This window comes from Molothrus ater, chromosome 5 (assembly GCF_012460135.2).
Source record: "Molothrus ater isolate BHLD 08-10-18 breed brown headed cowbird chromosome 5, BPBGC_Mater_1.1, whole genome shotgun sequence".
NCBI classification, from domain to species: Eukaryota; Metazoa; Chordata; class Aves; order Passeriformes; family Icteridae; genus Molothrus; species Molothrus ater.
In genome coordinates, this window is record NC_050482.2 from 283,792 (window position 1) to 299,515 (window position 15,724).

A 15,724-nucleotide genomic window follows, 5' to 3' on the forward strand; every position below is an offset into this window, starting at 1 on the left:
TTGGGGGGGCCGGGGTTGGAGGAGCGGAATTTGAGGGGATCGAGATTTGGGGCGCGGGATTAGGGGAGGCCGGGATTTGGGGGGCGGGATTCGGGAGGCGGGGCTTGGGGGGGGCAGGATTTGGGGGGGCGGGGCTTTGGGGGGGCGGGATTTGGGGGTGCAGGATTTGAGGGGGTCGGGATTTGAGGGGCGGGATTTGGGGGGACCGAGATTTGGGGGGCGGGATTTGGGGGGGCGGGATTTGGGGGGGGCGGGATTTGGGGGGCGGGATTTGGGGGGGGCGGGATTTGGGGGCGGCCTGGGGGTTTGGGAGGAGGGGGAGTCTGGGAGCTGGGGGGTCCTGGGGGGTGGGAGGGTCCTGGGCTTTGGGGGTGTCTGGGAGGAATGGGGGGGGGGATGCAGGGTCTGGGGGGGGAGGCTGTGGACTGGGGGGGGCTGGCGGGTTTGGAGGCAATGGGGGCGGGTTCTGGTTTGGGGGTCCCGGGGAAAAGGGGAGATCTGGGAGTGTGTGGGTGCTTGGGGGTGGGCTGCCTCGCTCCGGATCCGTGGGGAGATGCGGGATGTGGGGGGGGGTCGGGATGTGGGACCCCCGTTTCCCCGCGCTGAGCCCCGCGTCTCCCGCAGCGCTGTCCCCCGGCCGCCAGCCCTCCCGGGGGGCCGCGCCGCCCCCCGCCGCCGCCTCCGCCTGCACGCCCGGCTCCGCCTGCGGCTCGGGGGGGCCGGACCCCGGCGGGGCCTCCCCCGCGCCCCCCTTCTCGTGGCCGCCCCACTTCCTGCCGCTGGGCACCCCCTGGCCCGAGGCGGCGGCGCTGTGGGGCGCGGCCTGGGCCGGGCACGTCTATGGGGCGGGGGCGGCCTTCGCGCTGCTGGGGGCGCTGGGGGCGCTGCTGCTGCTGGGGGGGCGCCGCCCGGGGCTGGCCCGGCTGCTGGGGGCGCTGCTGGCCCTGTCCGCCTTCGCCCGCGCCTTCCCGCTCTTCTTCGACCCCTACGAGCTGGGGGGGCGCCTGCCGCCCCCCGCCGCCCGGGCGCTGTTCGAGCTGCCCTTCCCGTGCCTGGGCTGGGGGCTGGCGCTGGCGCCCCCCGCCGCCGGCCCCGCTCCGCTGCTGCTGGCGCTGGGGGTGCTGCACCTGGGGGGGGTCCTGGGCGCCGTGGGGGCGCTGGCGGCGCTGGGGGGGCCCCCGGCGCTGCTGCTGCTGCTGCCCCGCGCTCTGTTCGCGGCGCTGGCGGCCGCGCTGGCGCTGCGGGGGCTGCGGCGCTGCGGGGCGGGCGGGGGGCGCGCCAAGCGCGGCGGGGCGGGGGGGGGCGCGGGCGGGGGTCCCGCGGGGGCTGGGGGCGGCGGCGGCGGCGCTGAGCGCGGGGCTGCAGCTCTTCGGGGCGCTGCAGTTCTGGGGCTGGGCCGCGACCCCCGCGCCCGGGCCCTGGGCCTGGTGGGGGCTGCAGCTGGGGGCGCGCCTGGCCGAGCTGGCCATGGGGGGGGGCGCTGGCCGCGCTCGCCTTCGCCGCCCCCCCGAGCGGCCGCGCCCCCCCCGGCGGCCCCGCCGAGCCCCCCGAGGGCGGCGGCGGGCGGGGAACGGGCGAGGAGGCGGGGGCGCCCCCCGAGTCCCCTCTGGATGCGGACGGGGACCCCACGGCCGGGTACCGGCCCCCGTCCCCCATCGACCTGCGCCGCTCCATCGACGAGGCCCTGGGAGCGCCGGGAATGTTCCGGGCCGGGAACGGCGGCATCGGGGGCGCCGCGGGCGCCAGGATCGGCCTCATCGGCAACGCCGGGAACACCGGCGTCGGTGTCACGGGTAGCGCCGGGAACGGTGGGAAAACCAAGAGCAACGGGGTCAGCGTGCTCGGGAGCACCGGGAGCACCGAGATCAGCGTCATCAGCGCCGCCGGCAGCGCCCGCAGCGCCGCGAGCACCGCGAGCACCGGCACCAGCAGCACCGCCCTACCGGGGGGCGGCAGCTCCGGGAGCACCGCGGGCACCGGCACCTCCGCCCTACCGGGGGCCGGCAGCGCCGCCATGCCCGGGCTGGGCACCGGGAGCGCCATCGGCACAGCCGGGGCTGCGGCAGCGGGCGGCACCGGCACCGCGGGGGCGAGCGCGGATGGCACGGCCGGCACGGCCGGCAAAGCTGGCACAGCTGGAGCACCTGACACAAGCGGAAAACCTGGCACAGCTGGAACAGCTGGCAAACCTGGAACAGCTGGAGTAGCTGGAGCACCTGGAACAGGCGGCACAGCTGGCACAGCCTAGCACACCTAGCACAGCTGGCACGGCTAGCAAACCCGGCACAGCTGGAGCACCTGGATCAGCCGGCACAGCTGGCACACCTGGCACAGCTGGCACACCTAGCACAGCTGGCACGGCTAGCAAACCCGGCACAGCTGGAGCACCTGGATCAGGCCGCACAGCCGGCTCACCTGGCACAGCTGGCACACCTAGCACAGCTGGCACGGCTAGCAAACCCGGCACAGCTGGAGCACCTGGAACAGCTGGCAAACCTGGCACAGCCACCACACCTGGCACAGCTGGAGCGCCTGGAACGGCTGACACAGCTGGCAAACCTGGCACAGCCACCACACCTGGCACAACTGCAGCAACCAGCAAACCTGGCACAGCCGGCAAAGCCGGCCCAGCCAACACACCCAGCATACCTGGCACAGCCAGCACACCTGGCACAGCTGGCACAGCCGGCGGGACAGAGCGCGGCACCCCCGGCACAGCCAGGGACAGCAAAACCGCGGCCCCGGGAATTGGCACCGCCGGCACCTCAGGGACGGGGACACCGGGCACCGCCAGCACCAGCAGCGCCACCGGCGCCACCAGCGGCACACCTGGAACCTCTGGCACAGCTGGCACAACTGGAACCTCTGGAACGCAGGGCCCTGCAGCGCCTGGCACAGCTGGCCCGTCAGAGCCCAGCTCCTCTGGCACAGCTGGGACACGGGGGCCTGGCACAGCTGACACCCCCGGTGCCCCCGGTGCCCCCGGTGCCCCCGGTGCCGGCAGCTCCGCCCCCCGCGGCCCCCCCACCGCCCCCCGCCCCTCCGGGCTGTCCCGCGCCGCCTCCTGCGGGGGGGGCCCGGCCCGGGGGGGGGATCCCGGCGCTGCCCCCCCGGCCCGGGGGGCGCCGACCCCCGGGACCCCCGCGCAGGGCCCCCCCCGGGCGGCGCCGCCGCCGCTGCGGCCGTCGCAGAGCTGGGCTGAGGGGAGCCCCCGGCCCGGCCCGGCGCCCCCCGAGACCCCCGCGGGCGGCGGCGGCCCCAGCCCCGGCAGCGACACCATTGACTTGTAGGGAGCGGCGGGGAGAGCCCGGCCAGAGACCCCCAGGACCCCCTGAGCCCCCCGAGACCCCCAAACGAGGGTGACAGCCTCGGGACCCCCAAACTCCTGAGCCCCCCAAACGAGGGTGACAACCTCGGGACCCCCAAACTCCTGAGCCCCCCAAGTGCTGGTGACAATCTGGGGACTCCCCAGGCCCCTGAGACCCCCCTCGATACGGGGGACAATCCGGGGATATCCCCCCCCCCCTCATGTCCTCCAGAGCCCCCCAAGTGTTGATGAGAACCTGGGGACTCCCGAGATGCTCCCCAGGTCCCCGAGACCCCCAAATACGGGTAACAAACTGCCCTCCCCCATGTCCCTGAGACCCCTCCAAGTGCTGGTGACAATCTGGGGACCCCTTCCCAAGTTCCCGAGTCCCCCCGAAGAGGGTGACAAACTGCCCGCCCCAAATGAGCCCCCCAGGTGCTGATGAGGACTTGGGGACCCCCAAGCCGCCCCCCAAGTCCTTGAGACCCCCAAATACGGGTAACGAAGTGCCCCACCCAGAGCCTCGAGCCCTCCAATCGCTGGTGCCAATCTGGGGATCCCCCCCCCCAGCTGCCCCCCAAGTCCTCGAGACCCCTAAGTGCTGGTGCCAATCTGGGGACCCCCCAATTCCATGAGACCGCCCCCAAATACGGGTAAGAAATGCCCCCCCCCCAATATCTTTGAGCCTCCCAAGTGCTGGTGCCAGTCTGGGGACCCCCCAGACGCCCCTCAGGTCCCTGTGACCCCCCTAATACGGGTAACAAAGCGCCCCCAATCCCCCGAGACCCCCAAATGTTGGTGACGACCTGGGGCCCCACAAACTCCCCCATGGCCCCCCCAGTCCCCCCCCCCACGTGTACCCAATAAAGTGCCACGTGCGAAGGATGTGTGTGACACCCCCGGGCGGACCCTGAGCACCCCCAGACCCGGGGCGGGACCCTCTGACCCCCAGCTCCGACACGGGACCCCCGAACGGGCCCCCATCCCCGGAACGGTACCCCAAGGGCTTCCCCACCCCCTTCCCGCGGGGTGGGACCCCCTGAGCCTCCCCAGGACCCCTCTGGGCTGTGCTGCGGGGTCCCGGAGCCCGCCCCGCCCCCGGGTGCCCCCGGTCCTCCGCGCCGCCAGGGGGCGCCCCGAGCCCGCCCCGCCCCCGGGCGCCGCTTCGCCCCGCTCCCGGCACGCCCCGCGGCCCAAGATGGCGGCGCCCGAGGCGCGCACGGTGCTGGTGCGGGGCCTCCCCGCCGGAGCCAGCGCCGCGCTCCTGGAGCGGCTCTTCGGGCACCTGGGGCCGATCCGCCGCTGCTTCGTGGTCACTGAGAAGGGTCCGCGCTTGGGGGGGGGGCAGGGGGGAGCGGGGTTTGGCGGGGTCTGAGGCGCTCTGGGAGCGGGCTCTGGGGCTGGGAGCGGGGATTGGGGGACTGCAGGGGCTGGGAGCGGGGATTGGGGGGGCTGCAGGGGCTGGGAGCGGGGTCTGGGGGGGCTGCAGGGGCTGGGAGCTGAGTCTGGGGGGACTGCAGGGGCTGGGAGCGGGGACTGGGGGGGCTGCAGGGGCTGGGAGCTGAGTCTGGAGGGACTGCAGGGGCTGGGAGCGGGGTCTGGGGGGGCTGCAGGGGCTGGGAGCTGAGTCTGGGGGGGCTGCAGGGGCTGGGAGCGGGGACTGGGGGGGCTGCAGGGGCTGGGAGCGGGGTCTGGGGGGGCTGCAGGGGCTGGGAGCTGAGTCTGGAGGGGCTGCAGGGGCTGGGAGCGAGGATTGGGGGCTGGGCAGGACCCTGGGGCTTTGGGGGCTGGAGGTTGGGAGCTGAGGGGCCCGAGGGGCTGGGCCCGCGTCTGGGGGCACGGAGGGATTTGGGGCTGGGGGCTGGGGGAGTCCGAGGCCGGAATTTGGGGGGCTGAGGGGAATGGGGGGGCTTGGATTGCGATTTGGGGCTGGGGTCTGGAGGGATGGGAGCAGGGTCTTGGAAGGGAGGTGACATTTGGGATTGGGGTCTGAGCTGGGGGCTGGGACTGGGATTTGGGGCTGAGGGGAGCAGGAGGGGCTGGGGCTGGGGGGCTCGGGGAGCAGGAATCTGGGGAGCAGGAATCTGGGGAGCAGGAATTTGGGAGGTCAGGAATTGGGGGGCAGTATGGGGTGACTCAGCTGCCTCCACAGCAGGGCTCTGGGGCATGGCTGGTTTGGGGGTCCCAGTCGGGTCTGGGGGGGCCGTGCCGGGGTGTCGGGTCCCTGACGCCCCCCCGGCCCCCCAGGCTCCCCGAAATGCCGCGGGTTCGGGTACGTGACGTTCTCTCTGGGCGAGGACGCGGCGCGGGCGCTGCGGGAGCCCCCCGAGCTGGGCGGGCGGCGCCTGCCCGTGAGCCCCGCCCGGCCGCGGTCCCGGCCGCCCGCGAGGGGCACGGACACCCCCGGGGCGCGGGGGGAGCGGGGAGAGCGGGGAGAGACCCCCCCGGAACCCCCCCGGGCCAAGAGACCGCGGGGCCCTTCCCGCAAGGCACGGCTGATCCTGCGCAACCTCAGCTTCCAGGTGAGGGGGGACCCCCAGCACCTCCTGGGACCCCCCGAGTGCCCCCTGGGTGCCCCCAGCCCCGCAGAGACCCCTGGGTACCCCCTGGGTGCCCCCAGTCCCCCCAGGGACCCCCCAGTGCCCCTCAGGCTCCCCAGGCACCGCTCTCCTCCCAAGGGACCCCCATTCCCTGGGGACCCCCATCCCTCCATGGACCCCCCCAGGGACCCTCCCAGCACTCCCCCATCCCCAGGACCCCCCCCAGTTTCCTCTAGACCCCCCCAGTGACCCCATTCCTCCCAGAGCACCTCCCCAGCAGCCCCTGAAGCCCCCAGGACCCCCAAACCCCTGATGGCCCTCATGTCCAGAGCCCCCCAGTGCTGCCCTCTCCCCAGGGCCCCACAAACCCCATGGTGACCCTGCAATGACCCTGCAGTGCTCCTACAACCCCCCCTGACCCCACAGTGACCCCCCAACCCCTGCAGTGACCCCCCTATCTCCCCTGTCCCCACAAACCCCCCTGACCTGCAGTGACCCCCCTGTCCCCCTGACCCCACAGTGACCCCCCTGTCCCCACAGTGACCCCCCTGTCCCCCTGACCCCACAGTGACCCCCCTGTCCCCACAGTAACCTCCCTGTCCCCCTGACCCCACATTGATCCCCCTGTCCCCACAGTGACCCCCCTGTCCCCACATTGATCCCCCTGTCCCCCTGACCCCACATTGATCCCCCTGTCCCCACAGTGACCCCCCTGTCCCCACATTGATCCCCCTGACCCCACAGTGATCCCCCTGTCCCCACAGTGACCTCCCTGTCCCCACAGTGACCCCCCTGTCCCCACATTGATCCCCCTGTCCCCCTGTCCCCACATTGATCCCCCTGTCCCCACAGTGACCCCCCTGTCCCCACAGTGACCTCCCTGTCCCCCTGTCCCCGCAGTGCTCCGAGGAGGAGCTCCAGGCTCTCTTCACCCCCTTTGGCCCCGTGGTGGAGCTGAACCTGCCCCGCAAGCCTGGTGAGCCCCCAGTGCCCCTGAGCCCCCCGGGGTGCCCCCCAGGCCTGGGCCCACTCTGGGGCTCACTCTGGGGGGCTCTTGCAGACGGGACCCCGAGGGGCTTTGCCTTCGTCCAGCTCCGGAACCTGCGTGAGGCGGCTGCGGCCCTGAGGGGGCTCAACGGGGCCCAGATCAGAGGTTTGGGGGTCCTGGGGGGCTGGGGGGGCTCAATGGGGCCCAGCGCAGAGGTCTGGGGGGTCCTGAGGGTCCTAGGGGGCTGGGGAGGCTCAATGGGGGTTCAATGGGGCCCAGCTCAGAGGTTTGGGGGTCCTGAGGGGCTGGGGGGGCTCAGCGGGGCCCAGATCAGAGGTTTGGGGGTCCTGAGGGGCTGGGGGGGCTCAGCGGGGCCCAGATCAGAGGTTTGGGGGTCCTATGGGGCTCAACGGGGCCCAGCTCAGAGGTCCGGGGGGGCTGGGGGCTCCTGGGGTTCAGCAGGGGGTTCCTGGGAGGTTGGGGGTGCTGGGGGTCTCCATGCAGGGGAGATCAGAGGTTTGGGGGGTCCTGGGGGGCTCAGTGGGTGTCAGGTCTGAGTGTGGGGGGTCCTGGGGTTCAGCAGGGGTCTCTGGGAGTTGGGGGTGCTGGGGGTCTCCATGCAGGGGAGATCAGAGGTTTGGGGGAAATGGGGGAAATGGGGGGCGAGGGGAGGGAGCTGGGGGAGCCTGGGGGTGTCGGGGGTCTCTGGGGAGGGGCTCACAGAGGGGGGGTCTGTGGGGCACAGCGGGCCCTCAGGAATTTGGGGCTCTGACCCCCCCGTGCCCCCCAGGGCGGCCCCTGGCTGTGGACTGGGCCGTGGCCAAGGACAAGTACCAGGGGACACAGGGACCCCCAAAACCGCCTGGTGAGACCCCAAAACTGCCCCCAAACCCCCCTGAGACCCCAATCCTCCCCCCAGTGAGTCCCCAGATCCCCCCAGACCCCGTGTGAGGGGCTGGGGGGCAGAGGGGGGCGAGGGGTGACTGTGACCCCCCCCCCACACCCCCTGTTCCTACAGAGGGAGAGGAGAAAGGGGAGAAAAAAAAGGAAAAAGAGGAAGAAGAGGATGATGAAGGAAAGGATGAGGAGGAGGAAGAGGAGGAGGAGGAAGAGGAGGAGGAGGAGGAAGAGGAGGAGGAGGAGGAGGAGGAAGAGGAGGAGGAAGAGGAGGAGGAAGAGGAGGAGGAAGAGGAAGAGGAAGAGGCTGTCGCGGCGCCCCGGCAGACCCCAAAAAGGGGATCAGGGCTCAGAGCTGGGCTGGGGGCCAGGAAAAAAAAGAAGATAGAGGGAGATGAGGAGGAAGATGAAGAAGAGGAAGAGCAGGAGGAAGATGAGGAAAAAGAAGAGGATGAGGAGGATGAGGACGAGGAGGATGAAGAGGATGAAGATGAGGAAGGTTTGTTGGGTACTGGCATGGCTGGGGCTGGGGGCTTCTGGGACGGGAGAGTTCTGGGGGGTCTGGGGGGGTCCTGGGGGGGTTTGGGGTGGGCTGGAGGGGTCCTGGGGGGGGTTGGGATGGGCTGGGGGGGTCCTGGGGGGGTTTGGGATGGGCTGGAGGGGTCCTGGGGGGGGTTTAGAATGGGCTGGGGGACTCCTGGGGTTTTTTTGGGGGGTTTGTGGAGAGGTTAAGAGGTCTGGGGAGATTTGAGGGAGGGGCTTAGGGCAATCTGAGGGGTCTTGCAGGGGATGGGGACATTTCTGGGTGTCCGGGGGTGCCCTGGGGGGCTCCCAGGTGCCCTGACCCACCCCGTTGCAGAGGAGCCCCCCCGCAGGCGCGGGCAGCGCCCGTCGGACGTGGGCGAGGGCAGGACCGTGTTCATCCGGTGAGTGAGGGGGGCTGGGAACGGGGGACCCCCACCCTGGGCACCCCCTGAGCCCCGGGGTCCCCCCAGGAACCTCTCGTTCGACACCGAGGAGGAGGAGCTGCAGGAGAGCCTGGAGCAGTTCGGGGGGCTCTGCTACGTGCGGCTGGTGCTGCACCCCCACACCGGCACCCCAAAAGGTGGCACAGGGCTGGGGGACCCCCAGAGCCGGCACTGGGGCTGGGGGGGCACAGGCTACTGCTCCCCCACACCGACACCCCCAGAGAGGGGGGATCTGGGTGGGGGCTGCACCCCAGAGGTGGGGGGGGAGTCCTGGGGGGATCTTTGGGAGGGGTCCCAGAGGGTCCTGGGGTATCTGGGGGGGTCTGTCCCACGTTTGGGGTGTCTGTCCCACATTTGGGGTGTCTGTCCCCCACTTGGGGATGTCTGTCCCACACTTGGGGGTGTCTGTCCCACACTTGGGGGTGTCTGTCCCACATTTGGGGTGTCTGTCCCACGTTTGGGGTGTCTGTCCCCCACTTGAGGGTGTCTGTCCCACATTTGGGGTGTCTGTCCCACATTTTGGGGTGTCTGTCCCACATTTTGGGGTGTCTGTCCCACACTTGGGGGTGTCTGTCCCACGTTTGGGGTGTCTGTCCCACATTTGGGGTGTCTGTCCCCCACTTGGGGGTGTCTGTCCCACATTTGAGGGAGGGTCTCCACAATGGGCAGTGCCCACCATGGGGGGGTTATCCCATGTTTGGGGTGCCCCCACATTGGGGGTGTCCCACGTTTGGCCTTGGCTCCCACCCTGGGGGCTCCCCGTCCGTCGGGGGCTCCCCCTGACCCCCCCTGCCCTCCCAGGCTCTGCCTTTGCCAAGTTTGAGACCCCCGAGGGGGCCCAGAAATGCATCCAGGCTGCTCAGGAGGGGCCCGAGGTGAGGGGGGCCTGGGGGGCAGAGGGGACCCCGCAGTGACAGAGACCCCCGGGATGGGGGGCAGGGGGGGCAGGGCAGCGCCTGGAGGGGCTTGGAGAGGGGTCTGGGGGTTTGGGGCAGGGTTTTGGTGGGGTTGGGGGCGTTTGGGGGATCCTGAGGGGGTTTGGGAGGGGTTTGGGGGAGGGTCTAGCAGGGTTTGCGGGCAGTTTGGGGTTTTGGTGGGATGGGAGTTTTTGGGAGAGTTTGAGGGATTTTGGGGGGGTCTCAGGAGGTTCTGGGGGACGCTGTGGGTTTTGGGGGGTTCAGGGGAGGTTCTGGGGGATGCTGTGGGTTTTGGGGGGTTTCGGGAGGTTCTGGGGCATGCTGTGGGTTTTGGGGGGTTTTGGGGAGGCTTTGGGGGACGCTGTGGGTTTTGGGGGGTTTCGGGGGGTTCTGGGGGACGCTGTGGATTTAGGGGGGTTCAGGGGAGGTTCTGGGGCATGCTGTGGGTTTTGGGGGGTTTCGGGGGGTTCAGGGGAGGTTCTGGGGCACGCTGTGGGTTTTGGGGGGTTCTGGGGAGGTTCTGGGGGACGCTGTGGATTTAGGGGGGTTCAGGGGAGGTTCTGGGGCATGCTGTGGGTTTTGGGGGGTTTCGGGGGGTTTCGGGGGGTTCTGGGGGACGCTGTGGGTTTCGGGGGGTTCAGGGAAGGTTCTGGGGGACGCTGTGGGTTTCGGGGGGTTCAGGGGAGGTTCTGGGGGACGCTGTGGGTTTCGGGGGGTTTCGGGGGGTTCAGGGAAGGTTCTGGGGGACGCTGTGGGTTTCGGGGGGTTCTGGGGAGGTTCTGGGGGACGCTGTGGGTTTCGGGGGGTTTCGGGGGGTTCTGGGGAGGTTCTGGGGGACGCTGTGGGTTTCGGGGGGTTCAGGGGAGGTTCTGGGGGACGCTGTGGGTTTCGGGGGGTTCAGGGGAGGTTCTGGGGGACGCTGTGGGTTTCGGGGGGTTTCGGGGGGTTCTGGGGAGGTTCTGGGGGACGCTGTGGGTTTCGGGGGGTTTCGGGGGGTTCTGGGGAGGTTCTGGGGGACGCTGTGGGTTTTGAGGGTTTCTGGGGGTTCTGGGGGATGCTGTGGGTTTTGGGGGGTTTTGGGGGGTTCAGGGGAGGTTCTGGGGCACGCTGTGGGTTTCGGGGGGGTCAGGAAGGTTCAGGAGTGTCTGATGCCCCTGTCCCAGGGCGGGGGGCTGCGCCTGGGGGGGCGGCTGCTGCGCGTGGACCCCGCCCTGAGCCAGGAGCAGGCCCGGGGGCTCCCGGCGGGGACAGCCCGGCCCCGAGGAGGCACCAGGAACCTGTACCTGGCCCGGGAGGGGGGTGAGTCAGGGGCCCACCGTGCCCCCCAGCCCCCCCTGACCCCCCTTTCAACCTCCCCGTTCTCCTGGGGACCCCCAACCCCCCTTGCTCCCCAAATCCCCCACCCCCCGTTCCCTCTGCACCCCCAGTGCTTCTCAAACCCTTCCCAAACCCCCCTGAGCCCCCTCTCTTCCCCACCACATTTCTCTGACCCCCCCAGAACACACTAATTCCCTGCCCCAAACATCTGCCCAGGCTCTCCCATTACCCCCTGACCCCACAAAATCCCAAAATTGTCCCATTTTCCCATTCCCAGCCACCCACCCAGGCTCCCCCATTCCCCCTGAGCACCCCAAAGCCCCCCAAACCCTGAGCTCCCCCATTTCCCACCCCAGCCATCTGTCTGGGCTCCTCCATTCCCCCAAATGCCCTGTGACCCCGGTTCCCATCCCATTCCCACCCCAGCCATCCGTCTGGGCTCCCCCATTCCCCCAGATCCCCTGTGACCCCAATTCCCGTCCCAGCCATCTGCCTGAGTTCCCCATTCCCCTGAGCCCCCCAAACCCCTGTGACCCCAATCCCCTGACCCTGTTTCCCATCCCATCCATCCGCCCAGGCTCCTCCCTTCCCCCTGAGCTCCCCCAGTTCCTACTCCATTTCCCACCCCAGTTCCCATCCCAGCCGTCCTCCCAAGCTCCCCCATTGCCCTGAGCTCCCCCATTCCCCATTCCCAGCCATCCGGCCGGGCTCGCGCGCTGCCGAGGGCGTCAGTGACTCGGACATGGCCAAGCGAGCGCGGGTGAGTGCGGCTCTGCGGCCTCGGGGGGCTTTGGGCGTCGTTGGGGGTGTTTGGGGGTGTCCCCCCTGGTGCCCAGCCCCTGACCCCCCGTGTCCCCCCAGTTTGAGGAGCTGAAGCGGCGGCGGCTGCAGGACCCCAACGTGGCCGTGTCGCGGACGCGGCTGTGCCTGCACAACCTGCCCAAGGCGCTGGACTCGGCGCGGCTGCGCGCCCTGCTGCGAGCCACCCTGCGTGGCACCAACGGTGCTGCTCCCTGCATCAAGGAGGTGCTGGCCCCGATCACCCTGGGTCACTCTGGGTCACCCCGGGTCCCTCTGGGTCACCCCGGGTCCCTCTGTGTCCCTCTGTGTCCCCCTGGCTTCCCCTGGGTCACCCTGGCCCCAAGGCGCTGGCCTCGGCGCAGCTGCGCGCCCTGCTGTGTGCCACCCTGTGCAGCAACAATGGCGCCACTCCCTGCATCAAGGAGGTGCTGGCCCCGATCACTCTGGGTCACCCTGGGTCATTCTGTGTCACCCTGGGTCATCCTGCATCCCTCTGCATCAACCTTGGTCACCCCAGGTTACCCTGGGTTACCTCTGGGTCCCTCTGTGTGTCCCCATGTCCCCCTATATGTCCTTGTGTCCCCCTTGTGTCCTTCTGTGTCCCTTTGTGTCCTTGTGTCCACCTTGTGTCCTTTCATGTCCCTCTGTGCTCCTCTGTCCCCATCGGTCCCTCTGTGTCCTTCTGGGTCCCTCTGTGTCGCTCTGTGCCCCCCTGGGTTCCCCTGTGTCTCACTTGGTCCCTCTGTGTCCCCCTGGGTCCCCTTATGTCCCCCTGTGTGCCCCTGGGTCCCTTTATGTCCCTCTGTGTCCCCCCTGTGTCCCCCCCCATGTCCCCCTTTGTGCCTGCCTTGTGTCCCCCTTGTGTCCCCTTGTGTCCCCCTTGTGTACCTCTGTGTTCCTTCGTGCCCCTCTGGGGGTGCCCTGGGTGGGTTTTGGGGTGACCCAGGGGGTGGTTTTGGGGTGACCCCATCCCATCCCCAGTGCCAGGTGATGGCAGGAGCTCTGGGTGGGTTTTGGGGTGACGGAGGGTGAATTTTGGGGTGACCCCATGCTTTCCCCAGTGCCGGGTGATGCGGGAGCTGCGGGGCCAGGGCAAATCTTTGGGGTTTGCCTTTGTGGAGTTTGGGGAGCACGAGGAGGCCCTGGGGGCCCTGCGGCGCCTCAACAACAACCCTGAGCTCTTCGGGGCCCACAAGGTCAGTGGGGGCACCCCAAATCCAGGGGACCCCGTTTCCACACCCCAGAGCTGCCCCTGGGATTTCCTGGGGTTCCCCTGGGTGGTTTTGGGTGCCCCTTGGTTTTTGGGACATTCTGGGTTACCCTGTGATGTTTTTAGGGAGGTTTCTGGGTCCCCCCCTGGATTTCGGGGTGCCCTCGTTGTGCTGGGGTGTCATGGGGTTTCCGTGACATTGCTCAGGACCTCCCCATTGCTCAGGGGGTTCCATGGTGCCCCCTGCAAGTTTGGGGTGTTGGGGTGTCCCCCCCAGAGTTTTGGGAGCTTTAGAAGTGTCCTCTTGGTTTTGGGGTGTCCCCCTGGGTACTTGAGGGGATTTCAGGGTGCTCTGCAGTGTCTGGGGCGTTTTGGGATGCACCCCTGCTGTTTGGGGTACTTGGCAGGTGTCCCCCCCCAGTGTTTGGTGTATTTGTGGGTGTCCCCCCTGTTTCTGGGGCGTTTTGGGGTGCCCACCGTGGTGTTTGGGGTATTTCTGGGGTGCCCACCGTGGTGTTTGGGTATCTGGGGTATTTTTGGGGTGCCCACCGTGCCCCCCCAGCGCCCAATCGTGGAGTTTGCGCTCGAGGACCGATGGAAGCTGCGGCTGCGGGAGCAGAGGATCCAGCGGGGGCTGGTAGGGACACCCTGACCCTGTGCCCCCTGTGCCCCCTGACCCTGTGCCCCCTGTGCCCCCTGTGCCCCCTGACCCCTGTGCCCCCTGACCCTGTGCCCCCTGACCCTGTGCCCCCTGTGCCCCCTGACCCTGTGCCCCCTGACCCTGTGCCCCCTGACCCCTGTGCCCCCTGACCCCTGTGCCCCCTGACCTTGTGCCCCCTGTGCCCCCTGACCCTGTGCCCCCTGTGCCTGTGCCCCCTGTGCCCCCTGACCCTGTGCCCCCTGACCCTGTGCCCCCTGTGCCCTCTGACCCCTGTGCCCCCTGACCCCTGTGCCCCCTGTGCCCCCTGACCCTGTGCCCCCTGCGCCCTCTGACCACTGTGCCCCCCGGAGCTTTCAGTGCTGACCCCACACTGACCCCACACTGACCCCACACTGACCCCACACTGACCCCACACTGACGCCCTTTCCCCACAGCTCAAGGCCAAGGCCAAGGCAGCTGCAGGACCCGCAGAGGGTCCCGAGGGAGCCCCGGACCCCCCCAAGTCACAGCCAGCGCCCCCCAAGGCACAGCCAGCGCCCCCCAAGTCACAGCCAGCGCCCCCCAAGGCGCAGCCAGCGCCCCCCAAGGCGCAGCCAGCGCCCCCCGCAGGCTCAGGGGGCCCCCAGCCCCCCCCGGGGCCGCCCCCCGGGGCCCCCTGGGCCGGGTTCCGCACGCAGGGCCCGGGGCTCAGGGGGGCTCCCGGCGCCCCCCGCACCAAGGTGCTGGCCCTGCCCTCGCACCGCGGCCCCAAGATCAGGTGAGGGGGCCCTGTGCCCCGGCCTTGTGCTGCTTTGCTCCCTTTCACCCTCAGTGTTCTCCCCGCTTCCCTTTCCTTTTTCCCCGCTTTTTGTCCCCTTTGTCCACCCTTCCCTTTTCCTCTCCTTCCCCCCTTCCTCCTCTTTTCCTACCTCCCATTCTTTCATTTCTCCCCCTTTTCCTCCCCCCTCCTTTTCTCTCTCATTTCCCTTTCCTTTCCTTCTCCTTTCCCAACCTTTTTCCCCTTTTCTCCCCCGTTTTCCCTCCCTTCTCCATCCCTTTTCCCACCCCATTCCCTCCCTTTTCCCACTCTTTTCTCCCCTCTTTCCCCCAGACCTTTCTCCTTTCGCTCCCCATTTCCTTTCCCCCTCCCCGTGGGTCTCTGCCCCTTGGGGCACCCTGGGGTCTCCCCCGCAGTTCCCCCTTTTCCCAATTCCCCTTTTTTTCCCCAGGAAACGGGACAAGGGGAAGAAGGCTCAGCCGCCCCCCAAGCCCCCCAAAGCCCCCAAGGCCTCTCGGCGGCGGGAGAAGCTCCGGGTGCCCCCTCCCCAGGTAGGCATTTGGGGTCTCCCGTGGGAATTGCCCCCCCAGCCCGGGGTTTTGGGGTCCCCCTGACCCCGCTGTGTCCCCCAGGGCCAGCGGCGGCGCCGGGGGGGCCCCGGGGGGGCCGAGGCGCGCTTCCAGGAGCTGGTGGAGAGGTACAAGAGGAAGATCTTGGGGAGCACCCCCGCCACGGCCCGGGGGGGAAAGTGGTTCGAGAGCTGAGGCTGCCCCAGCAGCCCCCTGGCACCCCAAAACCCCCCTGGGGGTGCCGGGGGTCCCAAACCTTACAGGGGGTCTTGGGGTGCTGCCCCCATGCACTCTGGGGGGGGCTGGGGGTGGGACCCTGCCCTGGGTCCCTCCTGGCTCCCCCCAGGATTTGGGGGTGCTCCCCCCCCATGGCTCTGTGTCTTCCTGGGTTTTAATAAAAATGGGTTTTTTGAGGAAAACTTGGCTTCTCGGTGACCCCAAAACATCTCCCCGGGGCTGGGGGGCAGGGGGGGCTCTGGGCAGGGACCAGGAGGGGCCAGGCCAGCGCTGCAGGGGACACAGAGTGACACCACCAGTGACACCCATGTGTGTCCCTGTTCCCCCATCCCTGTCCCCTTTGTCCCCGCTGTTCCTCTCTCCCTGTCTCCCGTCCCTTTTCCCCTTTCCTGGGGGTCCCGGCCCCCCCCGTGTCCCCAGCCGGGCTGGAAGTGTCAGGGTCACACCAGGCCCGGGGTGGCAAAGCCACCAGCGAGTCATCAGCTGCCACTGAGTCACGGGGCCGTGTCCCCGTGTCACCCCTGCCCTGGGGGCCACGAGATCCCAGGGCCCCAC

At 69.5% G+C, this 15,724-nt stretch overlaps 2 protein-coding genes across 3 annotated transcripts; both read left to right on the forward strand.

Annotated features, from left to right (window-relative positions):
- Nucleotides 1-1,330: 1,330 nt before the first annotated feature.
- Nucleotides 1,331-4,189, forward strand: LOC118697689 (collagen alpha-1(I) chain). The gene is made up of 2 exons (XM_054514839.1): nucleotides 1,331-2,244; nucleotides 2,318-4,189. Exons 1-2 carry the CDS (start codon nucleotides 1,700-1,702, stop codon nucleotides 3,288-3,290), a joined length of 1,518 nt encoding a protein of 505 aa, XP_054370814.1. The 5' UTR covers nucleotides 1,331-1,699; the 3' UTR covers nucleotides 3,291-4,189.
- An 89-nt stretch (nucleotides 4,190-4,278) lies between these two features.
- RBM28 (RNA binding motif protein 28) lies at nucleotides 4,279-15,351 on the forward strand. Of its 2 annotated transcripts, XM_054514837.1 has the most exons (17): nucleotides 4,279-4,632; nucleotides 5,555-5,829; nucleotides 6,748-6,823; nucleotides 6,908-7,000; nucleotides 7,626-7,700; nucleotides 7,854-8,231; nucleotides 8,592-8,658; nucleotides 8,728-8,837; nucleotides 9,502-9,575; nucleotides 10,781-10,916; nucleotides 11,630-11,694; nucleotides 11,796-11,960; nucleotides 12,797-12,931; nucleotides 13,508-13,582; nucleotides 14,041-14,363; nucleotides 14,815-14,914; nucleotides 14,996-15,225. In XM_054514837.1, exons 1-17 carry the CDS (start codon nucleotides 4,506-4,508, stop codon nucleotides 15,125-15,127), a joined length of 2,406 nt encoding a protein of 801 aa, XP_054370812.1. In that variant the 5' UTR covers nucleotides 4,279-4,505; the 3' UTR covers nucleotides 15,128-15,225. The 2 variants fall into 2 exon arrangements, with proteins under 2 accessions (XP_054370812.1, XP_054370813.1); XM_054514838.1 differs by lacking the exon at nucleotides 14,041-14,363 and having other exon boundaries at nucleotides 14,996-15,351.
- Nucleotides 15,352-15,724: the final 373 nt, after the last annotated feature.

Coding starts and splice junctions, on each gene's coding strand:
- LOC118697689 (XM_054514839.1), top strand. CDS start 1,700: ATGTTCCGGGCCGGGAACGGCGGCATCGGGGGCGCCGCGGGCGCCAGG. Junction 2,245..2,317: donor GGCGGCACAGCTGGCACAGC/CTAGCACACCTA, acceptor AGCCGGCACAGC/TGGCACACCTGGCACAGCTG.
- RBM28 (XM_054514837.1), top strand. CDS start 4,506: ATGGCGGCGCCCGAGGCGCGCACGGTGCTGGTGCGGGGCCTCCCCGCC. Junction 5,830..6,747: donor TGCGCAACCTCAGCTTCCAG/GTGAGGGGGGAC, acceptor CTGTCCCCGCAG/TGCTCCGAGGAGGAGCTCCA. Junction 14,915..14,995: donor TCCGGGTGCCCCCTCCCCAG/GTAGGCATTTGG, acceptor TGTGTCCCCCAG/GGCCAGCGGCGGCGCCGGGG.